The following is a 27,440-nucleotide window of genomic DNA, read 5'->3' as shown; positions in this document are numbered from 1 at the left end:
AAAGTCTCAACGCGTTTGTCACTAACGCATCTGCGGTCTTAAAGGAAATCTATCGTTTCGGGCAATAGCGTGCTGTGCAGAACAGCGTGGTCTGCAGAAGGGCCGCAACAGCATTATTGACAAACGTGATGAGTGTTTTTTCAGGACTAAGTTCAGTTTTCTAAAAGCGCCCCAGCCTGCTGTCGTCCACCTTACCGTTTCATCACCTTGAACTTTGACTCTTGTCGCCCCCCCGCCCCCGTCCAGGTGCTACGGCCGCGCCCTGCGCCTGCTTCCCGGCTGCTCGGGCCCTTGGCACGACCTGGGCGTCAACTACTACCGCCAGGCCCAGCACCTCCGCCAGGAGGCGGCGCGGAGCCCCAGCACAGAGCTCGCCCAGGAGACCGCCGGTGCAGCCATGGAAGTGCTCGACAAGGCCTTGCAGGTGCCCGCCCGCTGTGGTGAATGCGGCGCCGCTCTTGCCTGGAGGGGCCGCCGTTGCGTCCTTGCGATGTGACCCCCCACCTGCTCCCATTCCGACCCCTGATGCATTCGACTCCTCACCGCCCGCCTCTAGGCCCTCCATGTGCTTGTGTCAGCCAACTTCTCATCTCACTCTACTCCCCTCCACGCACTCTTCTACCTGCCCCCTCTCACCTCACTCTATTCCCCTCCATACCTCCCCTACCTCTCCCGCGTCATCTCCCTTTACTCCTCCCCGCTCCAGCGCCACTGCACCCTTAGTAGGCGCTCGCTGACAGCACTCGCCCCGCCAGCGGGCCGGTTCGAGGCTCGGCGTGTCCGTGTGTCCGTGCTCCCCCCCCCCCCCCGCAGAGCCTGAAGAAGGCGGTGATGCTGGACAGCTCCAATCACCGGCACTGGAGCGCGCTCGGCGTGGTGGCGGCCAGCGAAGGTCCGTGCAGGGTGGGGGGGGGCACCGGTTTTTATTTTTCGGATGAAAGCTCCGTCAACTGAAACATCCCTTTAAGGACGGAACGTCTCGTTTGCTACCTGACCGGGGTGTCAAGTGGCACGCGGCAAACATGCAATGACGCATGTACGCGCATGCGCAACAAACTAAACACGAAAAGCAGATCGAAAGAAATTACTTTTCAATCTAAACAGCCACCATTCGGCACCATGTGGTGTTGATGTCACCACAGCGCTTGTGCCGAAGGCTCGCTGACAAGAGGTCACGGGACAGATTCAGGTGTTATGGGTTAACTGACTATGACTGGCAGATGCACACACAAAAACCAACACGCACATAAACTAACACACACGTAAACTAACACACACATACATGTCACGTGATGACACATTTTAAATCTATTACTTACACGGTTTGCGCTTATGCAACTAACATCGCGCCCAGTTAAAACGTAGAGGTGAGAACACACGTAATTAATTGGTGCATTCCGTCAGTTGAAGTGTTGCCAGAGTGAGTTTTAATGAGACACCTCGAGGTTCGACAGCGTTGTTCAGTGAGGCTGGGAGATCGTTCCGTGCTGAAGCCGCTCGGCGTGCCGGATCGAGCGTTGCTCCCTGGCGGGTTTTTATTACTCGAGCGGGGGACGGTTTTAGTTGTTGTGATTTGGGCGCCCGAGAGCAAGGTGACGACCGATGGGCTAAAACGATCGTCGGTCGAGTCGAGCGAGGGGGTTAATCGCCGGCGGCTCAACCCGCCGGGCCAGCCGGCGGCACCCGGCTCCGACGGCGGGGCCAGCCGGCCAGCCGGTGGCGATGGCGCGAACGTGCTCAGATCGGCCTTTGTGAACGTCGCCCGCAGGTGTGAGGAACGAGGCCCTGGCCCAGCACGCCTTCATCAAGTCCATCCAGGCCGAGCAGAACGTACGTCGCTCGGCCCTCACGTTCCCAGTCCCGGCTCGCCCTTAACCTGAGCCGGAGCTGACCACTGATATCCTTCACCAAGGCCATCATAACCATCAAAACCATTATAACCTGCAAAACCATTATAACCATCAAAACCATTATAACCTTCAAAACCATTATAACCTTCATAACCTTCAAACCTATCGGAACCATCAAAACCACAACCATCAAATCCATATCCCTCATAACCTTCAAACCCATCATAACCATCATAACCATCATAACCATCATAACCATCATAACCATCAAACCATCAAAACCATCATAGCCATCGTGACACGTTGCAATCACTCTGCTTCCTTGGCTCAAGCCGACAATAGTTTTTGTCAGCCCTCCGTCACAAGACCCTGAGCCTCTGTGTGCCCCTGTGTCTCGTTCTGCACGGCCCTTGCCAAGCCCGGGGTTTCCTTGAGCTCACAGTCGACCGGACTTCCAGAAAAGCAAATGGCCGTGCTCGTGTTTTTAGACGATAACCTCCTCGGTTGGATTTCCCTGGAGGGCCACGGGTTCCTCGGCACGAGTGAGCGCCGACATCGACGCGGGTCGTCGCCACCGCTTGCCCTTTGAACCCTGACTTTTTACCGCGCACGCACGTGTATATGTGAGGAGCGGTGGCGCAGCGGTTAGCACGCTGCGCTATGAACCCGGCGACCCAAGGTCGATTCCTGCTCGCCACCAACAACTAGTGGCGAATATTTGAACCAATCCTGGGCTCCCCCTATGTTGATTCGGCCTTAAATGGTGCGACGTGTAAAACATCAGCGCTGGGGAGACAAATGCGGCCTGACGTGGTGCTGGCCACCCACTCCCTCTTGGTCAGTGCCGGCCTTGATAGGTGCTCGCTAACAGCACTTACCCAACAGTCTGTTAAAGGCTACACGGGGTGGGGGGGGTTTCATCTTTGTCTTTGTAGAACGTGGTGGCGTGGACTCACCTGGGTGCCCTGTACCTGGGCAAAGGCAGCATGGAGGTACGGTTCACGGCGAGGCCACGCTCACTACTACTCCCCTCCACGCACTCTCCTGCCTCTCCCCTCTCATCTCACTCTACTCCCCTCCACGCACTCTCCTGCCTCTCCCCTCTCATCTCACTCTACTCCCCTCCACGCACTCTCCTGCCTCTCCCCTCTCATCTCACTCTACTCCCCTCCACGCACTCTCCTGCCTCTCCCCTCTCATCTCACTCTACTCCCCTCCACGCACTCTCCTGCCTCTCCCCTCTCATCTCACTCTACTCCCCTCCACGCACTCTCCTGCCTCTCCCCTCTCATCTCACTCTACTCCCCTCCACGCACTCTCCTGCCTCTCCCCTCTCATCTCACTCTACTCCCCTCCACGCACTCTCCTGCCTCTCCCCTCTCATCTCACTCTACTCCCCTCCACGCACTCTCCTACCTCTCCCCTCTCATCTCACTCTACTCCCCTCCACGCACTCTCCTACCTCTCCCTCTCATCTCACTCTACTCCCCTCCACGCACTCTCCTACCTCTCCCCTCTCATCTCACTCTACTCCCCTCCACGCACTCTCCTACCTCTCCCCTCTCATCTCACTCTACCCCCCTCCACGCACTCTCCTACCTCTCCCCTCTCATCTCACTCTACTCCCCTCCACGCACTCTCCTACCTCTCCCTCTCATCTCACTCTACTCCCCTCCACGCACTCTCCTACCTCTCCCCTTTCATCTCACTCTACTCCCCTCCACGCACTCTCCTACCTCTCCCCTCTGATTTCACTCTACTCCCCTCTACGCACTCTCCTACCTCTCCCTCTCATCTCACTTTTCTCCCCTCCACACACTCTCCTACCTCTCCCTCTCATCTCACTCTACTCCCCTCCACGCACTCTCCTACCTCTCCCTCTCATCTCACTCTACTCCCCTCCACGCACTCTCCTACCTCTCCCTCTCATCTCACTCCACTCCCCTCCACGCACTCTCCTACCTCTCCCTCTCATCTCACTCCACTCCCCTCCACGCACTCTCCTACCTCTCCCTCTCATCTCACTCCACTCCCCTCCACGCACTCTCCTACCTCTCCCTCTCATCTCACTCCACTCCCCTCCACGCACTCTCCTACCTCTCCCTCTCATCTCACTCTACTCCCCTCCACGCACTCTCCTACCTCTCCCTCTCATCTCACTCCACTCCCCTCCACGTACTCTCCTACCTCTCCCCTCTCATCTCACTCTACTCCCCTCCACGCACTCTCCTACCTCTCCCTCTCATCTCACTCCACTCCCCTCCACGCACTCTCCTACCTCTCCCTCTCATCTCACTCCACTCCCCTCCACGCACTCTCCTACCTCTCCCTCTCATCTCACTCTACTCCCCTCCACGCACTCTCCTACCTCTCCCCTTTCATCTCACTCTACTCCCCTCCACGCACTCTCCTACCTCTCCCCTCTCATTTCACTCTACTCCCCTCCACGCACTCTCCTACCCTCTCCCCTTTCATCTCACTCTACTCCCCTCCACGCACTCTCCTACCTCTCCCCTCTGATTTCACTCTACTCCCCTCTACGCACTCTCCTACCTCTCCCTCTCTTCTCACTTTTCTCCCCTCCACACACTCTCCTACCTCTCCCCTCTCATCTCACTCTACTCCCCTCCACGCACTCTCCTACCTCTCCCTCTCATCTCACTCCACTCCCCTCCACGCACTCTCCTACCTCTCCCCTCTCATCTCACTCCACTCCCCTCCACGCACTCTCCTACCTCTCCCCTCTCATCTCACTCTACTCCCCTCCACGCACTCTCCTACCTCTCCCTCTCATCTCACTCTACTCCCCTCCACGCACTCTCCTACCTCTCCCTCTCATCTCACTCTACTCCCCTCCACGCACTCTCCTACCTCTCCCTCTCATCTCACTCCACTCCCCTCCACGCACTCTCCTACCTCTCCCTCTCATCTCACTCCACTCCCCTCCACGCACTCTCCTACCTCTCCCTCTCGTCTCACTCTACTCCCCTCCACGCACTCTCCTACCTCTCCCTCTCATTTCACTCCACTCCCCTCCACGTACTCTCCTACCTCTCCCCTCTCATCTCACTCTACTCCCCTCCACGCACTCTCCTACCTCTCCCTCTCATCTCACTCCACTCCCCTCCACGCACTCTCCTACCTCTCCCTCTCATCTCACTCCACTCCCCTCCACGCACTCTCCTACCTCTCCCTCTCATCTCACTCTACTCCCCTCCACGCACTCTCCTACCTCTCCCCTTTCATCTCACTCTACTCCCCTCCACGCACTCTCCTACCTCTCCCCTCTCATTTCACTCTACTCCCCTCCACGCACTCTCCTACCCTCTCCCCTTTCATCTCACTCTACTCCCCTCCACGCACTCTCCTACCTCTCCCCTCTGATTTCACTCTACTCCCCTCTACGCACTCTCCTACCTCTCCCTCTCTTCTCACTTTTCTCCCCTCCACACACTCTCCTACCTCTCCCCTCTCATCTCACTCTACTCCCCTCCACGCACTCTCCTACCTCTCCCTCTCATCTCACTCCACTCCCCTCCACGCACTCTCCTACCTCTCCCCTCTCATCTCACTCCACTCCCCTCCACGCACTCTCCTACCTCTCCCCTCTCATCTCACTCTACTCCCCTCCACGCACTCTCCTACCTCTCCCTCTCATCTCACTCTACTCCCCTCCACGCACTCTCCTACCTCTCCCTCTCATCTCACTCTACTCCCCTCCACGCACTCTCCTACCTCTCCCTCTCATCTCACTCCACTCCCCTCCACGCACTCTCCTACCTCTCCCTCTCATCTCACTCCACTCCCCTCCACGCACTCTCCTACCTCTCCCTCTCATCTCACTCTACTCCCCTCCACGCACTCTCCTACCTCTCCCTCTCATTTCACTCCACTCCCCTCCACGTACTCTCCTACCTCTCCCCTCTCATCTCACTCTACTCCCCTCCACGCACTCTCCTACCTCTCCCTCTCATCTCACTCCACTCCCCTCCACGCACTCTCCTACCTCTCCCTCTCATCTCACTCCACTCCCCTCCACGCACTCTCCTACCTCTCCCTCTCATCTCACTCTACTCCCCTCCACGCACTCTCCTACCTCTCCCCTTTCATCTCACTCTACTCCCCTCCACGCACTCTCCTACCTCTCCCCTCTCATTTCACTCTACTCCCCTCCACGCACTCTCCTACCCTCTCCCCTTTCATCTCACTCTACTCCCCTCCACGCACTCTCCTACCTCTCCCCTCTGATTTCACTCTACTCCCCTCTACGCACTCTCCTACCTCTCCCTCTCTTCTCACTTTTCTCCCCTCCACACACTCTCCTACCTCTCCCCTCTCATCTCACTCTACTCCCCTCCACGCACTCTCCTACCTCTCCCTCTCATCTCACTCCACTCCCCTCCACGCACTCTCCTACCTCTCCCCTCTCATCTCACTCCACTCCCCTCCACGCACTCTCCTACCTCTCCCCTCTCATCTCACTCTACTCCCCTCCACGCACTCTCCTACCTCTCCCTCTCATCTCACTCTACTCCCCTCCACGCACTCTCCTACCTCTCCCTCTCATCTCACTCTACTCCCCTCCACGCACTCTCCTACCTCTCCCTCTCATCTCACTCCACTCCCCTCCACGCACTCTCCTACCTCTCCCTCTCATCTCACTCCACTCCCCTCCACGCACTCTCCTACCTCTCCCTCTCATCTCACTCTACTCCCCTCCACGCACTCTCCTACCTCTCCCTCTCATTTCACTCCACTCCCCTCCACGTACTCTCCTACCTCTCCCCTCTCATCTCACTCTACTCCCCTCCACGCACTCTCCTACCTCTCCCTCTCATCTCACTCCACTCCCCTCCACGCACTCTCCTACCTCTCCCTCTCATCTCACTCCACTCCCCTCCACGCACTCTCCTACCTCTCCCTCTCATCTCACTCTACTCCCCTCCACGCACTCTCCTACCTCTCCCCTTTCATCTCACTCTACTCCCCTCCACGCACTCTCCTACCTCTCCCCTCTCATTTCACTCTACTCCCCTCCACGCACTCTCCTACCCTCTCCCCTTTCATCTCACTCTACTCCCCTCCACGCACTCTCCTACCTCTCCCCTCTGATTTCACTCTACTCCCCTCTACGCACTCTCCTACCTCTCCCTCTCTTCTCACTTTTCTCCCCTCCACACACTCTCCTACCTCTCCCCTCTCATCTCACTCTACTCCCCTCCACGCACTCTCCTACCTCTCCCTCTCATCTCACTCCACTCCCCTCCACGCACTCTCCTACCTCTCCCCTCTCATCTCACTCCACTCCCCTCCACGCACTCTCCTACCTCTCCCCTCTCATCTCACTCTACTCCCCTCCACGCACTCTCCTACCTCTCCCTCTCATCTCACTCTACTCCCCTCCACGCACTCTCCTACCTCTCCCTCTCATCTCACTCTACTCCCCTCCACGCACTCTCCTACCTCTCCCTCTCATCTCACTCCACTCCCCTCCACGCACTCTCCTACCTCTCCTTCTCATCTCACTCCACTCCCCTCCACGCACTCTCCTACCTCTCCCTCTCATCTCACTCTACTCCCCTCCACGCACTCTCCTACCTCTCCCTCTCATTTCACTCCACTCCCCTCCACGTACTCTCCTACCTCTCCCCTCTCATCTCACTCTACTCCCCTCCACGCACTCTCCTACCTCTCCCTCTCATCTCACTCCACTCCCCTCCACGCACTCTCCTACCTCTCCCTCTCATCTCACTCCACTCCCCTCCACGCACTCTCCTACCTCTCCCTCTCATCTCACTCTACTCCCCTCCACGCACTCTCCTACCTCTCCCCTTTCATCTCACTCTACTCCCCTCCACGCACTCTCCTACCTCTCCCCTCTCATTTCACTCTACTCCCCTCCACGCACTCTCCTACCCTCTCCCCTTTCATCTCACTCTACTCCCCTCCACGCACTCTCCTACCTCTCCCCTCTGATTTCACTCTACTCCCCTCTACGCACTCTCCTACCTCTCCCTCTCTTCTCACTTTTCTCCCCTCCACACACTCTCCTACCTCTCCCCTCTCATCTCACTCTACTCCCCTCCACGCACTCTCCTACCTCTCCCTCTCATCTCACTCCACTCCCCTCCACGCACTCTCCTACCTCTCCCCTCTCATCTCACTCCACTCCCCTCCACGCACTCTCCTACCTCTCCCCTCTCATCTCACTCTACTCCCCTCCACGCACTCTCCTACCTCTCCCTCTCATCTCACTCTACTCCCCTCCACGCACTCTCCTACCTCTCCCCTCTGATTTCACTCTACTCCCCTCTACGCACTCTCCTACCTCTCCCTCTCTTCTCACTTTTCTCCCCTCCACACACTCTCCTACCTCTCCCCTCTCATCTCACTCTACTCCCCTCCACGCACTCTCCTACCTCTCCCTCTCATCTCACTCCACTCCCCTCCACGCACTCTCCTACCTCTCCCCTCTCATCTCACTCCACTCCCCTCCACGCACTCTCCTACCTCTCCCCTCTCATCTCACTCTACTCCCCTCCACGCACTCTCCTACCTCTCCCTCTCATCTCACTCTACTCCCCTCCACGCACTCTCCTACCTCTCCCTCTCATCTCACTCCACTCCCCTCCACGCACTCTCCTACCTCTCCCTCTCATCTCACTCCACTCCCCTCCACGCACTCTCCTACCTCTCCCTCTCATCTCACTCTACTCCCCTCCACGCACTCTCCTACCTCTCCCTCTCATCTCACTCCACTCCCCTCCACGTACTCTCCTACCTCTCCCTCTCATCTCACTCTACTCCCCTCCACGCACTCTCCTTCCTCTCCCCTCTCATCTCACTCCACTCCCCTCCACGCACTCTCCTACCTCTCCCCTCTCATCTCACTCTACTCCCCTCCACGCACTCTCCTACCTCTCCCTCTCATCTCACTCTACTCCCCTCCACGCACTCTCCTACCTCTCCCTCTCATCTCACTCCACTCCCCTCCACGCACTCTCCTACCTCTCCCCTCTCATCTCACTCTACTCCCCTCCACGCACTCTCCTACCTCTCCCTCTCATCTCACTCCACTCCCCTCCACGCACTCTCCTACCTCTCCCCTTTCATCTCACTCTACTCCCCTCCACGCACTCTCCTACCTCTCCCCTTTCATCTCACTCTACTCCCCTCCACGCACTCTCCTACCTCTCCCCTCTGATTTCACTCTACTCCCCTCTACGCACTCTCCTACCTCTCCCTCTCTTCTCACTTTTCTCCCCTCCACACACTCTCCTACCTCTCCCCTCTCATCTCACTCTACTCCCCTCCACGCACTCTCCTACCTCTCCCTCTCATCTCACTCCACTCCCCTCCACGCACTCTCCTACCTCTCCCCTCTCATCTCACTCCACTCCCCTCCACGCACTCTCCTACCTCTCCCCTCTCATCTCACTCTACTCCCCTCCACGCACTCTCCTACCTCTCCCTCTCATCTCACTCTACTCCCCTCCACGCACTCTCCTACCTCTCCCTCTCATCTCACTCCACTCCCCTCCACGCACTCTCCTACCTCTCCCTCTCATCTCACTCCACTCCCCTCCACGCACTCTCCTACCTCTCCCTCTCATCTCACTCTACTCCCCTCCACGCACTCTCCTACCTCTCCCTCTCATCTCACTCCACTCCCCTCCACGTACTCTCCTACCTCTCCCTCTCATCTCACTCTACTCCCCTCCACGCACTCTCCTTCTTCTCCCCTCTCATCTCACTCCACTCCCCTCCACGCACTCTCCTACCTCTCCCCTCTCATCTCACTCTACTCCCCTCCACGCACTCTCCTACCTCTCCCTCTCATCTCACTCTACTCCCCTCCACGCACTCTCCTACCTCTCCCTCTCATCTCACTCCACTCCCCTCCACGCACTCTCCTACCTCTCCCCTCTCATCTTACTCTACTCCCCTCCACGCACTCTCCTACCTCTCCCTCTCATCTCACTCCACTCCCCTCCACGCACTCTCCTACCTCTCCCCTTTCATCTCACTCTACTCCCCTCCACGCACTCTCCTACCTCTCCCCTCTCATCTCACTCTACTCCCCTCCACGCACTCTCCTACCTCCCCCTCTCATCTCACTCTACTCCCCTCCACGCACTCTCCTACCTCCCCCTCTCATCTCACTCCACTCCCCTCCACGCACTCTCCTACCTCTCCCCTTTCATCTCACTCTACTCCCCTCCACGCACTCTCCTACCTCTCCCTCTCATCTCACTCTACTCCCCTCCACGCACTCTCCTACCTCTCCCCTCTCATCTCACTCCACTCCCCTCCACGCACTCTCCTACCTCTCCCCTTTCATCTCACTCTACTCCCCTCCACGCACTCTCCTACCTCTCCCCTCTCATTTCACTCTACTCCCCTCCACGCACTCTCCTACCTCTCCCTCTCATCTCACTTTACTCCCCTCCACACACTCTCCTAGTTCTCCCTCTCATCTCACTCTACTCCCCTCCACGCACTCTCCTACCTCTCCCTTTCATCTCACTCTACTCCCCTCCACGCACTCTCCTACCTCTCCCTCTCATCTCACTCTACTCCCCTCCACGCACTCTCCTACCTCTCCTTCTCATCTCACTCTACTTGTGTGTGAGTTTCCCCGTTGCTGTGTCCCCCCCCCCAGCTGGCCCACGAGGCGTTCAAGGTGGCGCAGTCTCTGGAGCCGTCCTACGTCGCGTCCTGGATCGGCCAGGTGAGCGGAGCGCGGGGGGGGGGTGTGGGGGGTAATGAGCCGTGCCAACGTCGCCGCCCCCTCCGCCGCCCCTGCTGCAACCTAAACAACAACAACAACAACATTTTAACGTGCAGGGTGTTGCAGCCAATCGTGGTCCGAGTTTGGTTTTCCGTGCTGAGCAGTCCTCCTCTCGAAGCTTGCACCGCGCACCACTGCGGGGCGTCTTTGGGCGCGGTCAGTAGTGCGTCATGGTCGGGGGGTCGGCGGCAGCCTGCGGCTCCGAAGCCGTCTCGTATTCACATGGCATTGTGGCTCTTGAAATACTGAGTTTATCACAGAATTATAAAGAAATGGCTTTTGTTCATTTGGTTGCTGACGCCTGGCAATGATGATAACAAGAATCGCGATAACAATTCACGGCGCTCTTGTCAGTCCCACCGCGCACTGCTGGCTCAGCGGGAGGGCAAGCGGCTCGCAATCCAAAGGTCAGAGAGGTCAAATCCTGCTTGGGGGTTGGCTCGTCCCATCAGCTCGATCTCCGGAGTCGATAAAAATAGCACCACTTTGTGGGGAATTCAACAGCGGTTGTCCTTGAGCTAGACTTGCCCGCCGTCACGTGAACGTGGAATTTCCGCCACTGGCTCTGCGGGGCTGTTGACGGGGGATGGGCAGCGATGCCGCGACGTGGCTCCCGCGAGCGGCAGGATCTCCCCGTCGACTCTCCTTGTTTTTGTCCTTCCACTGCCATCTCACGACCACCCCCACGCCGCGTCGATCGTGGGGGTTGTTTGACCGTACTTCACCACGCGAGGTCAGCGGTTTGGTGCGGGCGGAGGGCCCAGCAGCGCACGGTTTGCGTGAATCATGGCAAATCGGCGCGTGCGTCGCGAGCGCCGTGATTCGGCGGCGTGCGTCGCGAGCGCGGGCCCCCGGTCGTGATGGAGAAGCCGTGACGCCACTCGCGCCACTCCCTACAAACCGCCGCCGTCTTCCCCGGCAGGCCCTCATCGCCGAGACGATCGGGAGCGACGAGGCCATGGACCTCTTCAGGCACACGACGGAGCTGGGCATGCACGTGCGTAGCGCAGCACGGCGCGCACATGCACACACAGAACCCCCGTAGCGCAGCACGGCACGCACACACAGAACCCCGTGTACAGGAACACCTCGCACCTTCGTCTGGTTAGGGACCAGAGCGTGGACGAATGTCTAAAGCAGAGCCGTTATTTAGCCTTGCTCATTGTTTGATTATGTCAAGTTTTTCTTGAAAATTGAGAACCTTATGGGTTCTTTTAGCTTTACTATCAACACACTTAGGACCCATTATGAATATATTAAAGCACAAAAATAAGTATTTTACAGTAATCACAAAAATTAGCACAGTATGAATACTGTACTAAGAACTATGAACACTGTAGTATTATACTGTTATAACAAACATAACTATTAATTGTTTACAGTATAATCACAGAAATAAGAACAGTATTAATATTATATGACTAAACACAAATATAAGAGATGCTCACTGAACGACTTCTTTTCAAAGACTGAACGAAAAAGACGGCGCGTGGCGCCAACGCCGTGGAAGGTTTGGGATGACATCAGACGAAAGAGGAGAGCCGCGTGGACGGGGTTTGAAATGTGGTGATAGTTGAGAACGACCGAAAGAGCGAAGCGGCGAAAGTCAAGTGGACGAGAGTCGAGGTATCGCTGCATCAAAGCAGGCGGCCCGAGTTCGATGTCTGCTCACAGCCACCAACACCAGTGATGATTATCTGAACCGGGCCTGGGCCTCCCCTAGGCGGACTCAGCTTTAAGCTAGTACCTGATGCGGCACGTGTAAATATTAGCACTGGGGAGACAAAGGCGGCCGGGCGTGCGTGGCGCTGACCGCCCCCTCGTGTACCCTGCCGGCCTTCACAGGCGCCATCCGCTTGCCCGACAGTCTTGTTGAAGGCTGCGCGGGCGACCTTTGTCTGTGCGGTGGCGCCAGGTGGAGGGAGCGCTGGGCTACGTGCACTGGGTGTGCACCACGCTGCACCAGCAGCAGCCCGGCCGCGGCGGCACCGCCACCGCCCCCGCCGTGCCGTACAGCGTGGAGCGCATGGGAGCGGTGCCCAGCGCGCACCTGGCTGCCTGCAAGTACATCGGTACGGGGGGCGGGGGGCGAGGGGCAGGGGGGGCGGGGGTGTGGCGTCACGTGACCCGTGCTTGCAGTGCGATGAGAACACGACAGAAACAACAACAACAATAATGAAACTCTTCGTGCCCTCTGCTTAACCTGGACAGCCTCACCGAGTGTCGACGCGACCCGACGGCTGTGTCAGTCCGCCTGTAACGGGGCGGCGGTGGGGGAGGGGGGGGGCGCCTGCGATTACGCGGCCCGGTGCGGCCCTCGCTCGATGTACGGAACGGACGAGTTGCACGTGAAGTGGAATTCCGTTTATCTGAGCCCTGTTTCCCATTTGACATCCAGTTTAGAATTGGGGATACGTTCCTACGGAAAAACAATATTTCGGCTCCGAGACCTTCATGAAATCATACTTAGGCATGCAGCAAACCTTGTGTAAGCACATATTGAAAAGAAAAAAATCATTTTATTAATACATAATAATACTCAAAACAAGTCGCAGGAAACCAGTACAGTGTGAAAAGTGCCACGCAAACCCATCCCTGTCAACCCCTCATCAGTGCCCTACCAACTCAGACCTGATCGGTCACCCCATGACTAATAAGGTCTGAGGGAGAAACACAAACAAATAGACCATTTTTTTGTCCGTATTGAAACCGCCGTACTCTGTATGGACCTGAAAACTCAATTTCCCCCGTGCAAGAATACGTGGTAAACCGTGTGGGTTGACAGGCGTGCAAACCAACGGAGTAGCAGCAGCGTGAAGTACACGCTCGGACAAACGACACCGTGCATTTTTCAATCTATTCCCCCAAAAATGTTTTCTTTATTTAGATAAAAAAAAATTACCTAAAGTAATTCGAATTAGTTCCCTAATTTATAAGTTAACGTTCTGGCGAAATTCTGTACAATGAGTTTCCGTTCAACGAGGTCGGACTGCGCGAGTGGCACTGTCGTGCGAGGTTCCATGCCCGCGTTGGGCGTTTCCCCGATTGGAGAGCGTCAACTTTGGAGGTGCAAACGAGAGCTGACAAAAACAACACTTTGCACATTTGTAGAAGGCCAGACGGCGTGGCCAGCCAAGGGAGAAGGGGGTCGACTTCTCACAGTGAACAACCCCGTGTCTCTTCCCCCCCCCATGCTTCCACCCCCCCCATGCCCCCCACCCCCCATGTCCCCTGCCCCCGACCACCCATGCCCCCACCCCCCAATGCCTCACTACCCCCCATGCCCCCCACCCCCCACGCCCCCACCCCCCCCATGCCCCCCACCCCCCAATGCCCCACTACCGCCCATGCCCCCCCCACTCCCCCCCATGCCCCCACCCCCCCCATGCCCCCCTACCCCCCATGCCCCCCTACCCCCCATGCCCCGACCCCCCCCCATGCCTCCCATGCCCCCCGCCCCCCCATCAGAGAGGCACCCGGAGGACGCCGTGGCGCTCACCATGCTGGGGCTGCTCAGCGAGCACCTGGACCTGCACAGGCAGGCGGTGGACGCCTACCACAGGTACCCGCCCCTCTACCCCCCCTACCACAGGTACCCGCCCCTCTACCCCCCTACCACCCCGAACTGCCTCTACCCCCCTACCTGCCTCTACCCCCCTACCATAGGTACCCGCCCCTCTACCCCCCTACCACAGGTACCCCGCCCCTCTACCCCCCTACCACAGGTACTCCGCCCCTCTACCCCCCTACCACCCCTCCCTGCCTCTACCCCCCTACCACAGCGATTGAATCATTGGAGTTTATTAGTCATAAATCGGCCTTTTGCGACCCCCCACTGCCACTGTGTAGCATATTATTATGTGCCAGGGACTCTATGAGATGATAGGACAATAGTTTGAGTCCATAATTGGCAATAAGTAACGGCAAAGCGGTGATAAGTGACTCGCAGAATTGAGCGCAGTTGCGTATACAGTCCACGACTTCCCTGAAGACAAACACCTTCAGCGAGCGCGATGCCGATCACACATGGTTCGAATTCGACCCTCGATCGATGGCTGCGCCATCGCCGCACACGCGTCGAATAAAACGCAAGGGGACAAGTCCTTACTTACTCAATGGCTCCGCCATTGAGTGGGCGGCCCGCATTCGGCAGGTCTCGAGTTAACATCCCGTTTGGCAGAGGGGGTTGACTTAACCCATCTTCTTTACCTCCGGGGTCAATAAAATTAGTACCAATTTGTGAGGAAGATCAACAGCGGTTGTCCTATGGATAGACTGGCACCTACCCCAACGGTCTGTTACGGCTACACGGGAGATCTTTGTCTTTGTTTTGTCTGCAGGGCTCTGGAGGTCATTAGGTCATCGGGTGAGCAGGAGAAGCTGAACTGGGCTCTGAGAAACTACGGCCGCGCCCTGCAGTGAGTGGGGGCTCCCTCCCCCGCCCCCCCCTCCCCCCCCCCCTCCCCCCGTGGACTCGCGCCCATGGTCACGTCACGACGTCCAGACGGGAGCGAGACGGTCGTGGGAGGGATGCCGGTGATGGCCGCGCTGGCAGCGGCGACTGGGGGCGGTGTGGGCTGACGGGAGAGTTCACGGAGCGCCGGCCGGAAGGCGGCAACCGCCCCGTAAAGGACGTGCCCCCCCCCCTCCCGCCGTCGGAGACGGAGTGACGGGATGAGCTCGTGCGCAGCAGCAGCCGGGGGGGGTGTTGCGGGATGTTGTGGGATGTTGTGGGATGTTGTGGGATGTTGTGGAATGTTGTGGGATGTTGTGCGCGATGGGGGGGAGCGGTGGCGCGGCGGTTTGCGAGCTGTGCCCTCGCACCCGACGAGAACCGAGTTCGATTCCCGCTCACGGTCAATATAAAAACTAAGAAACATCGCCTATTATAGATTTAAGAAAATTATTTTCTCTTTATGGCAATAATACAGTTAAGATGTTCAAACACCAAATAGGCAGCGATATTATAAGGCACCAAATCAACATCAACCACACATGCTCGTGGTGAAACATGCAGACAAACATGCTTCGAAAATGTACGCATCGTCCTTGGAACTGATTGGCCTCCTTCCCGTGGCCCGGTCTCACCGGTGCTCGACCAGAGAATGCCAGAAGGCGAACAGCACGAAGATGATGCCAACGCACGAATGGCTCGGGTTGAAGCAGGAAGGTTAAAGCCCTTTCTTCTTCTGTGTTACCATGTCAATATACGTGCAATAAGGGTCCCGGAGATAAAACTGCTTCATCGGTCAGGTTATGTCCGAACCGGTCCTGGGCCTCCCATAAGTCGACTCGGCCTCAAGTGACTTCCTGGTGCGTAAACATCACAACCGGGGAGACGAGGGCAGCCGGGCGCGTGGTGCCGGCGACGCCGCCGCCCCCGCGTGCGCCTTGCTCGCTTATTCGGCGCTTGCCCGAGCAACCCGTTGAAGGTCTACGTGGGGTCCCTCTGTGTGTGTGTGTGCGTGCGTGCGTGCGTGTGTGTGTGCGTGCGTGTGTGTGTGTGCGTGCGTGCCGCAGCGCCGCGGGACGCTACGGCGAGGCGGCCGCCACGTTCAGGGCGGTGTCCCCGGCGCCGGCGCACTTCGACGACGCCGCGGGGCTCGCACTGGCGCTCTTCAAGCTGGGCAAGCTGGAGGAGAGCATCGCCGGTAACGCCGATAGCGCCGATAGAGGTGATAGATGTGATGATAGAGGTGATGATACAGGTGATGATAGAGGTGATGAAAGAGGTGATGATAGAGGTGGTGAAAGAGGTGATGATAGAGGTGATGATAGAGGTGATGATAGAGGTGATGAAAGAGGTGATGATAGAGGTGATGATAGAGGTGATGATAGAGGTGATGAAAGAGGTGATGATAGAGGTGATGATAGAGGTGATGAAAGAGGTGATACAGGTGATGATAGAGGTGATGATAGAGGTGATAGATGTGATGATAGAGGTGATGATACAGGTGATGAAAGAGGTGATGAAAGAGGTGATGATAGAGGTGATGAAAGAGGTGATGATAGAGGTGATGAAAGAGGTGATGATAGAGGTGATGAAAGAGGTGATGATAGAGGTGATGATAGAGGTGATGATAGAGGTGATGAAAGAGGTGATGATAGAGGTGATGATAGAGGTGATGAAAGAGGTGATACAGGTGATGATAGAGGTGATGATAGAGGTGATAGATGTGATGATAGAGGTGATGATACAGGTGATGAAAGAGGTGATGAAAGAGGTGATGATAGAGGTGATGAAAGAGGTGATGATAGAGGTGATGATAGAGGTGATGAAAGAGGTGATACAGGTGATGATAGAGGTGATGATAGAGGTGATAGATGTGATGATAGAGGTGATGATAGAGGTGATAGATGTGATGATAGAGGTGATAAATATAGGGATGAAGGTGATAGAGGCGATAGAGGTGATCGAGGCGATGCGTTTCCATGGTGAGGAGGAGCGCGGCGAGCAGTGCTACCCCAAGCCTGGCCCTGCTGGTCGACTTGCGTCTGCAGCGAGCCGTCATTACTCGCTAGCCCCGTTGTTCCGAGCCAGTGACGGGATGACATGCGACGCGTGACGGTGTGACGCGTGACGGTGCGACGCGTGACAGTGTGACGCGTGACAGTGCGACGCGTGACGGTGCGACGCGTGACAGTGTGACGCGTGACGGTGCGACGCGTGACAGTGTGATGCGTGACAGTGTGACGCGTGACTGTGTGACGCGTGACAGTGTGACGCGTGACAGTGCGACGCGTGACGGTGCGACGCGTGACAGTGTGACGCGTGACGGTGCGACGCGTGACAGTGTGACGCGTGACAGTGTGACGCGTGACAGTGCGACGCGTGACAGTGCGACGTGTGACAGTGCGACGCGTGACAGTGCGATGCGTGACGGTGCGACGCGTGACAGTGCGACGCGTGACTGTGTGACGCGTGACAGTGCGACGCGTGACAGTGCGACGCGTGACAGTGCGATGCGTGACGGTGCGACGCGTGACAGTGCGACGCGTGACGGTGTGTCGCCCGTGCAGCGTACGAGCGAGCTCTGGCCGCCGCGGCTTCCGACGCCGACCGCTCGCTGGTGCTCACCGGCGCTCGCGGCCGTGGAGTTCCGGCGCGGCCGCCACGACGCCGCCAAGACGCTGCTCTTCCGCTGGTGAGCACGGGAGCCGTCTGTCTCTCTCTGTCGGTTTATCTGTCCGTCCGCTTGTCTGTTCGTCCGTCTCTGTACATTTATCAAATCTGTCTTGCTGGCTGGCTAAATCTATATGCGTGAATCTGTTAATCCATCTTCTACATTCCCTTCTCGCCTACTTCTCCACTCTCTCTCTCTCCCCTCCTCCTCCTCCCCTTTCACTCCGTCCCCTCCGCCCGGACCGTGCCGCCCGCAGCTCCCTGTCCAAGGAGCCGTGCGAGGAGGGCCTGCTGGCGCTCTGCGCCCTGGGCCTGGCGCTGGGCGACCCCACGCTGTCGGCGGCCGCCCTCTCGGAGCTCGCCAAGCCGCGGGTGTCGGCGGGTCGCGGCGGGGGTCGCGCGGGGGGCACGCGGGGGGCGGGGGGCGGCGCGCGCCTCCCGCGTGTCGCTGCTCACGGTCGCCCTGCTGGCGCTGCGGGGCGACGGCGTCGCCGTGCAGCGCCAGGCCTCCAAGGCCGTGCACAGGTAGCCACCCGAGCCACCACCGCCATCCCCACCCCTGCTGCCGCCCCCACTGCTGTCCCTACCTCCGCAACGCATCTTCTGCCTCCCTCGTCCCACCGATGACCTCTCATTTTACTCCAAGGTGGCTGGGCCTCGTGGTGTTGGCCACCCACCCCCTCGTGTGCCGTTCCGGCCTTCATAGGTGCTCGCTAACAGGACTTGCCCCAACAGTCTGTTAAGGCTATATGGGGGATGTTTGTCTTTGTGTGCGCGCGGATCGCAGGAACCCGGGCGACGCGTCGCTCTGGGAGTTCCTGGCTCGGGTGGTGCCCCAGTTCACCCCAAACAAAGCCAAGGTGGGGTCACCACCACCACTGTATCAGCAACACTACCACTACCGCCACCAACTACCACCACCACGATCACCAACACTCCCACCATTACCACCACCACCGGCCGTGCTCTCGGGAGTGGGACCGGAATCGGAACGAATGAGCGGCGGAGGAGGGAGATGGAGAGGAGGAGGAGAGGTTGGAAAGGGGAGGAGGAGACAGAGGGGATGGCGGGTGAGGTCAAGCAGTTTGGGAAGAGTCGTGATCAGGGACGATTCATGGGACCCGGGCTCCGTGACGCAGCGCTCCGACCAAGAGACAGCACCGCCAATTGCGTACATACGCACGTACGTGTATGTACATGCATACGTACGCATACGTGTGTACGTACACATAGGTGCACGCATACGTACACGTGTGCGTGGATACCCTAATGTTTGCCAAACGTCCTCACTCCCCGTGCTCCGCAGGGAGGAGCCACGGCCGCCCAGGTGGCAACCATTTTGGACTTCTCCGTCGCCAAGGTAACCACGTGACCTCGTGACCCCTCGCGATCCCACGCCGCCCTTTGCTACCATTCGACGGTAATGACGTGTCGTCCCCCGTGCGTGTGTGCGTGATGACGTGCCGTCAAGCGTGTGCTTGCGTCATGACGTCCCGCGTGTGTGTGTGTGATGACACGCCATCCTGCGTGTGCGTGCGTGATGACGGTGCCGCGTGCGTGTGTGTGTGTGCGTGCGTGTGTGTGTGTGCGTGCGTGCGTGTGTGTTGCAGCGGGCGCCCCGCTACCACGCTGTCAATCTACTGGCGGGGGGCTCCGGCCTGCGGGGGCTCAAGGCCTCGCAGCGGGCCGTGCACCTCTACCCAGGTGAGCGGCGCCCCCACCTCCCCGGTTAGTCCCGGTGACCCGTAGAGGTAAAGGCGCGGCCCCGCGGTAACTTGCCCGCAACGCTGCCGGCGGGGGTCCCCCCCCCCCCACGAAGGGGGAGCCGCGAGGGAGTCTCCCACGGATTCGTTAACCGGCCACGTTCGCCAAACGGCGGCGGCCGGAGGAAGCCTGCGCTCGTTGAAGCCGCCGCTGAGTCGTTGCCCCTGTGCGGACGGAACCTGCAGACGACGCGGCGAGCTGGGCCTGCGTCCTCGCGGCCAGCCACGCCGACGCGGTGCGGCGCTGGGCGGACGCGACGGCCCCACGGCCGCGCCCGGGCCTCAGCGACGCCGTGCTGGACATCGTCGCCACGCGAGGTGAGCTGAGACGCCGAGACGCAAAAACACAACCCAGTACGCGTGCAACAGTCGGCTCAGCGTTGGCCCGACGTGGTCGGCGCCTGCCGAGTTAGGTTCTATCGTTTCTTCTCCTCTGCTGCACCCCCCCCCACTTCCTCGTGTGGAAGCCTCTCAGGCCTGGCGTGGTGTTGGCCACCTACCACCTCGTGTGCTGTACTTGACCCAAGTCTGTTAAGGGCTATACGGGTGGGGGGCATCTTTGCCTGTGTGTGCGCGTGTGTGTAGTGAACGGCGGTGGCGTGGAGGCCGGGCTGCATGACCTCGGCGGCTGGGTTCACTGCCAGGCGGCCTCAGCCGAACTCTGGGAGGGCCGAAACAAGGCCGCACTCAGAGCCTGCTTCAAGGGCCTTGACTCTGTACGCACACAACACACACAACACACACAACACATGCACACACAATGCATACACAACGCACACATCCGCACGCACACAACACACGCACACAACACACGCACACAACACACGCACACAACATACACGCACACAACACACACAACATACACACAACACACGGGCACACAACACACACACAATGCCTGCAACACACGCACACAAAACATGCACACAACACACGCATGCACATTAATTATGCCTCTGAATCGTCCCTCCTCCCCCCCCCTCCCTCCGAGAGCGAGGAGCGAACGCCGTGGTGGCGGCGGAGTGGCGTGCTCATTATTTATTCATTTAATTCGTGGGACATGCTCTTCTTCCGCCACCCCTCCCCCCCGCCACCCCCACCACCACGACGTCGCCCTCTCAGCTGGGCGACGACGACGGGGCGCGATCGACGCTGAGCTTCGTGGCCGCCCTCGTCCGCTTCTGCGAGGCGCTCACCTCGGGCGGCCGGAGTTGGGGCGGCGCGCTGGAGGACCTCCGCTCCGCCACGCTGGACGCCGCCACCCCCTACGCCTGGCAGGTACGAGCGGGGGAGCGGGGGGAGCTGGGGGAGCGGGGGGAGCTGGGGGAGCGGGGGGAGCGGGGGAGGCGGGGGGAGGCGGGGGGAGCGGGGGGAGCGGGGGGAGGCGGGGGGAGGCGGGGGGAGGCGGGGGGAGGCGGGGGGAGGCGGGGGGAGGCGGGGGGAGGCGGGGGGAGGCGGGGGGAGGCGGGGGGAGGCGGGGGGAGGCGGGGGGAGGCGGGGGGAGGCGGGGGGAGGCCTGCCCCAGGTTGACTCAACCTTAATTGAGTGCCCGGTGCGCTATATTAATGCCTGATGCATTAAACATCGGCGCTGAGGGAGACAAAGGTGGCCGGGCGTGGTACTGGCCACCCACCCCCTAGGTGTGCCATGCTGGTCTTGACGGGTGCTCGCGAACAGCACTTTCTCCAACAGTGTGTTTCAAGCGATACGGGAGATGTTAGTATATTGTGTAAGTTGGGGGAGAGGTGGCACAGGAGTTGGCGCACTGCGCTCCGGACGCGGCCATCCGAGTTGGATTCCCGTGACGGTGTGACGCGTGACGGGGCGTGAGTGGTGTATGATGGGCTCCCCGCTTCATCCGTTCCGCGCCGACCAGCGCGTTGAAGTACGACAAGAGAGACCTCTAATCTGCGTGACTAAACAGGGCGGGATATTACGTCGTGGGTGTGTGTGTACAGGACTGTGACCCTAATAAAAGACCATGACCCCTAATGCAGGACTAACTATGTTTAACACGTCGCAGGCTTTCGTGACCAATATTATCCATAATAGTGTTGTTTTTTGCGTTAGATCGCGTCAATGTAAATGTCGTTAAGAACCGCCACCACCCGACACAGCCACAAATCTGGCTGTCGCCTGATGAAGCCGGTTGTAATTACCGGCGAAACGTCGTGCTCAGATTGTAAATGTTGTGGATTTGTTCTCCCACACACCGATGTGTGCTGTGCTCGTAACAAATTGGCACGTTCTGTTTACGTGACAAACCTTACTAATTGGCTGTGTCGGGTGGTGGCGGGGTTAACGACACATTTATATTTACGCGATATAACCCCCAAAAAACCTCCATCAAGGCCTAACTATATTGTGATCCTAACTGACAACACAGCCCCTTAAAACATTTGTGATTTAACAAAGCGGCGACGTGGTTTTAATGTTGAGTAGCTCATCATGTTGTGGTATACACGGGAGAGAGACACAGTTAACGTTGCTTTGGCAGTCCATGTTCTGTGTTACCGTGTGGCACACCGGTTACCATCGCCCAAACCACTTCGACTCCAGCAAAGTGATATCGTGACATCGTACAATGTAGTCAAAGTAATGCTACACCAGTTCGTGGTGTGGTTAGTGGAGTTAAGTGTGTTGAACTTCTTTCGCACCGTACGTAGCCAACCGTGATAACTGGCGGTGCGTGCGTGCCACGCAGGCGCTGGCCGGCGTGTACCTGCGCGCCGGGAGGGCGCTCGCCGCCGAGGTTTGCTACCGGCACGGGCTGCAGGTGGCGGCGCGCGTCGGCGACTTCTCGGGGAAGGTCTCCTCCCTGCTGCGCCTCGCTCACCTCGCCGTCGTCATCGTCGCCGTACGGGGGGGGGAGGGGGCTCGCACGCACGCGTACACACGCACGCTGCGTACACGCGCACGCTGCGTACACACGCACGCTGCGTACACGCTGCGTACACACGCACGCTGCGTACACGCGCACGCTGCGTACACGCGCACGCTGCGTACACACGCACGCTGCGTACACGCTGCGTACACACGCACGCTGCGTACACGCGCACGCTGCGTACACACGCATGTACACGATTGTTGCCGTGCTGCGAGTCAATGTGTACGGCTCTGTGGGTGCCACAGGCCGGGGTGAAGGAGGAGCGCTGGGCGCCGCTGGCGCAGGAGGCACTGGCGACGTTGGCGAAGGCGGCACCGGGGGAGGCGGTGACGCGGCTCCTGCAGGGGGCGCTGCCCTTCTGCATGAACCCCGGGGCAAGGTGGCGCGCGCACGGGGACACATCTTGAAACATTTACTGACACACACACTGACGAACACACTGACACACACACCATTCACTGAGACAACAAAGACAAAGATCCCCTGCATAGCTTGAACAGACTTTTGGCGCAAGTGCTGTTAGCTAGCATCTATGAAGGCCGGCACAACGCACGAGGGGGCGGGTGGCGATGTTCACGCACTGCACCAGGTACTCGTTTGAGGCTGAGTCGACATAGAGGAGGCTCAAGACCAGTTCAAATATTCGCCACTATTATTGGTCTTGAGAGGGAATCGTAGCACAGTGCGCGACCATTGCACCACACAAACGCACACAAGTGCACACACTCACGGGTACACACCTGCTCACAAACGCACGCGCCTCCCCCGGTCTCTCTCTCGCTCTCTCGCTCTCTCTCGCGGCCTCACGCCGTCGCCAGGCCAACGCGCAAGGCCCTGGAGCGAGCGTCGCGCGGCGCCGGCACCGAGGCCTCCATCGCGCGCTGCCTCCTCGTGCGCCATCTGCTGCTCAAGAGCGATGACCACCTCCTGCAGGTACACGAGGCAAGGACGAAGGGTGGCCTTGACCGGACTCGCGGTGCAAGTGCTGTTTGCGAGTAGCAGCACCTATGAAGGGCGGAACGGCACACGAAGGGGTGGTGTGGTCTGGAGTATTCGTTAAAAGGCTGGGTCGACCTAGGAGGGGGCCCAGGACCGGTTCACATATTCGTCACCGGTGTTGGCCATGAGCAGGAATGGAAGTCGAGTTGCCGGGTTCGTGGTGCATGCAGCGCACTAAACACTCTGCCACCGTTCCACACCTGGCATAAACAAGACAAAGATCCCCCATATAGCCTTAACATATTCCTGGGGAAAGTGCTGTTTAGCGAGCACCTATGAATGCCGGCAAGGCACATGAGGGGGCGGGTGGCCAGCACCACGTCCGGCTGCCTTTGTCTCGCCAGTGGCGATGTTGACACACCGCACCAGGTACTCATTTGAGGTTGAGTCGACATAGTGGAGGCCCAGGACTAGTTCAGATAATCGTCACTGGTTTTGGCCGTGAGCGGGAATCGAACTTGGCTTGCCGGGTTCGTAGTGCAGTGCGCTAACCATTACAATACCGCTCAGACACACGCTTGCGTATATGTGCGCACCTACGGATGCCGTACCCTACGCCCATGCGGCGATGGCGGTCACTCTTGACCCCGGCTGCTGCTGCTGTTGCGATCGCAGATCTTGCTGGAAGACGTGAAGACGTGCGGGGACACGAGGACGCTGGCGCTGCACGCGCGTCTCTCCGCCGGAAGCTAGAGGACCGCCCGCTCACCTGCCCGCCAAATCGCCAACCAACCCCACCCCCCGCCAACCTACTTTCCCACTCGCCTTCCTGCCCCTTGGCCTGTGAACAGGGTCACCGCGCTAACGACCAGCGAGCGATGGCGTGCGACGTCGGTGCGCCTGTGGACTCGATCCTGGCATCCGCGACGCACGCGCGTCGTTTTGCGTAAGAATCAGTGGTTGTGGATGCATGGAAATTACGAGCGAACGATGTGCCGGTGCACTCTCCTACCTCTCATCTCACTCTCAAACCTCTCCGCCCTCGTCTGCCCATTCATCTCAAGTCCTCGCTCGAGGTTTTGTGTTGCCCTCGGCTATTCTGCAGGTGGTGGAGGTAGCGCAGTTGTTACACTCTCGCACCTCGCGGCAGAAAGCACCTGGGTTCGATTCCCATCTTGGGTGACTTTCTGTTCTCCCCGTGACCCGCGTGGATTCCCTCCGGGTTCTCTCCCACGGATAAAAAACAACCCACGCACAATGTAACTATTGGGCAAAAATATCCCGATGTTGAACAATTACCTGCCAATGACTCAACTGAGATCACGCTGCAGCAGCAGCAGCAACGCAGCTCCCCTCCCGCAACAACTGAAAAGGATTCTTGATACTCAGGCCTTTGCTGGGTTAAAAAAAAAAGCGTGAAGGTAATAATATAATACAATAATAATGAAATATAAAAATGCACAATGTCTTGTATTGCATTAAAGCACGGGTCCGGCAATGACCCTTGCTGTGCATGCTGCCCCTTGCTGCCCCTTGCTGCCCCTTGCTGCCCCTTGCTGCCCGTGCTGCCCGTGCTGCCCGCCGGGGCAGGTTGGTGTGGCTGGCGCAGAGCAGCGTTGCCCGCGACGCCCTCTGAACCGCGTTGTGCCTCGGGAGTGAAGCCCACCGATTGCCTTACCGCACCCGCTGTCGCGATGGAATAAACTCAGAGCTGCTCACTCTAAGCCGCCTCTCCGCCTTTATTACAACACCGCAGTCAGTGTGTGTGGGGGGGGGGGAGTGGCGGTGCAGTGGTTAGCGCTACGCTGTGCAGTGGTTAGCGCTAAACCGGCGACCCGAGTTCGATTCCCGCTCACGGCCAACACCGGTGGATCGCGTTTTAGGCCACGACTCGATTACAGTCACAAGTGTAACAGTTCATCTTGGGTGCACAACGTAAACACAGATACGTGGCTGTGATTGATCACGTTTTTGTACAAAAAACATCTTCATCGCATCGCGGGCACAAGCAAAACATTTTAAAGTGAAAATTCACCGCGATACAAACTCGCGCACGAACGCATTCATCGCCGAATTGTAAGGCGCACTCTGAAATGTAAAATGTATGCGAACGTAACGATTGGGGAAGGCATTGCTGGGACCTGACATGGAGAGACGAGGCCACTGCCAACAACGTCATCTGCTTAATATTTACATGAATCTCCGGTGCATCTTTACTAATCTCCGCGCAACTGTGCAGCCGATCGGTGTGGACACGGTGGGAGAGGGGGGGGGGTATCTCATAGCTCGTGTTAAACCTCGCAGTGCCACGGGCAAGCGCTGTGGCCAGGAGACACGGGGAGGTGGATCACCGCACAAGTGTGGGGGTGTCGAGGGGGAGCCCCATACCCTGAGCTCGCAAGGAGAAGGCGGGGGCAGCAATGTGCAGACGAATCTGAAAACATCTTAATGTATAGAGGCCCGCAGAGCTTGGGCGATTGTTGGTAGCGCCGGCTCGCCGCCCGCCTGCTACCTTCCGGCTCTCGTGTCTCTGGTTCCTCGGCGATTGTGAGAGATGCGATCCGCATGAGCGGTGGAACCCCGACACTAAATGTAAAACTAAACATCGTCGTCGTCGGACATGGACGTGCGGCCCAGGAACGGGCGCTTGTCGACGCTCGGCAGGCGTCGGTAGCTCCTGTCGGCAGAGAGCTGTAAAAGTGAACTTCACCGAGTCGTGGGAGAGACCTCGCGCCGGCAACAACAGCGCCGGACAATTTGCCGAGCAGCGGTTGTGCGTACAGACAATCCCCGGGTTGCAGAAGAGCCAACTTACGGACATCCTATAAATCATGTAAAAAAAATGTCAATGTGCGGAAATGTTTGCGTGAGCTACGTAAACTTGAATAGTGCAGCGCGGTGAGGTTGCGGATGAATACCGTGGAGCCAGGCGCAAGGCAGGGCAGCCTTACACGAGGCGGGCGCCCTTACGCCTCACTCGAGCGTCACGAGGATTAAGGTAAATGGCATTTTTCTTGATTTTTGGAGAAAATTGTTCAGTTTCCGAGATATGTAAAATGCGGGTTACGGATCGTTCTCGGGAACCTAACCCTTCCGTAACCCGGGGACCGTCTTCTGTTAACATTATTTCGAATTGCGCGTGGCCAACCGTGCTGATCGTCGGATTGCATGTGGCCTGCGTGGGAAGAGCAGGCCAACTGCCATCCAGGGGGCAGCGAGCTACAGCTGCCCTCTCTGGTGGAGGCACTTGCGCCAGCAGTGGCATGAGCAAGCAATTGCAGGGCTGCACCTTTACCTGACACGGAGTATGCGGATACGAGATTATTCGTGGCCGGCAACGTTTTGTCTGCAGCGAAAGTCACGAGGTTTGCCGCGAAGTCGCTTCGGCGGACCTGTGTGTGTGCGAGGAAACCCCGCGAATGTCGTGAAAGGACACGGATAGAATGATCCGAGTGAGATGCTAGATGAGATGTAGACGAGAGACAGATGCCACCAGACGCAAGATGGAGGTGTAAATAGATCAGGAGCCATCCTGATCGGAGACGGGGCTGTCGTGAGACGAGAGAGGTGTAGATAGAGATGATGGGAATGTGAGGAAAAATAAAGATGAGGGAAGAGAGATTTTGGACAGAGATATGGTGAGACGACGGGAGAGCAAAGGAGATGCGAGGAGGGAGACACCGGCAGGGTCGATTTGGTTCAGCCCTGATCACTCAGGAATCCGAGACCCCTTTCGCTGCTTGATACAGTTAGATTTTGCTTCATTTGATTTTTGTTCGCTGATTACCGCCACTGTCAACGTGATCCCCGTTGCACCCTGATGATCTCTGGTGATCCCCGATGATCCCCAGCATGATCCGGTGATCTCCGGTGATCGCCGGTGATCTCTGGCGCAATCTCCACCATGATTCTCAGTGATCCTCTATGATCCCCGGCATTCCCAGGTAATCCCCGGTGCTCCCTGGTGATCGTCCAGCACGATCCTTGGCATGGTCCCAGTGATCTTCTGTGATCCCGGCACGATCCCTGGTGACCGCCAGCACCTCCGATGATCCCAGGAAATCCCCGGTGCGATCCCCAGCGACCG

General features: G+C 58.3%; 1 protein-coding gene across 1 annotated transcript in view; it reads left to right on the top strand.

The window, feature by feature from the left end:
- Nucleotides 1-25,077, top strand: part of SKIC3 (SKI3 subunit of superkiller complex) — a 43,992-nt gene extending 18,915 nt beyond the window's left edge. The window contains 24 exon segments of the mRNA XM_078874359.1: nt 247-424; nt 814-892; nt 1,769-1,830; nt 2,786-2,842; nt 10,513-10,581; nt 11,564-11,638; nt 12,557-12,713; nt 14,110-14,203; nt 14,982-15,059; nt 16,162-16,292; nt 17,662-17,720; nt 17,722-17,786; nt 18,022-18,154; nt 18,156-18,289; nt 18,552-18,624; nt 19,071-19,124; nt 19,375-19,468; nt 19,714-19,845; nt 20,113-20,243; nt 20,650-20,805; nt 22,232-22,384; nt 22,660-22,793; nt 23,233-23,347; nt 24,029-25,077. Coding sequence (XP_078730485.1) covers nt 247-424; nt 814-892; nt 1,769-1,830; nt 2,786-2,842; nt 10,513-10,581; nt 11,564-11,638; nt 12,557-12,713; nt 14,110-14,203; nt 14,982-15,059; nt 16,162-16,292; nt 17,662-17,720; nt 17,722-17,786; nt 18,022-18,154; nt 18,156-18,289; nt 18,552-18,624; nt 19,071-19,124; nt 19,375-19,468; nt 19,714-19,845; nt 20,113-20,243; nt 20,650-20,805; nt 22,232-22,384; nt 22,660-22,793; nt 23,233-23,347; nt 24,029-24,106 — 2,491 coding nt within the window. The 3' untranslated portion in view covers nt 24,107-25,077.
- The last annotated feature ends 2,363 nt before the right edge of the window (nt 25,078-27,440 follow it).

Source organism: Lampetra fluviatilis, chromosome 39, assembly GCF_964198595.1.
Source record: "Lampetra fluviatilis chromosome 39, kcLamFluv1.1, whole genome shotgun sequence".
NCBI classification, from domain to species: domain Eukaryota; kingdom Metazoa; phylum Chordata; class Hyperoartia; order Petromyzontiformes; family Petromyzontidae; genus Lampetra; species Lampetra fluviatilis.
This window is presented reverse-complemented; position numbering and strand designations above follow the sequence as displayed.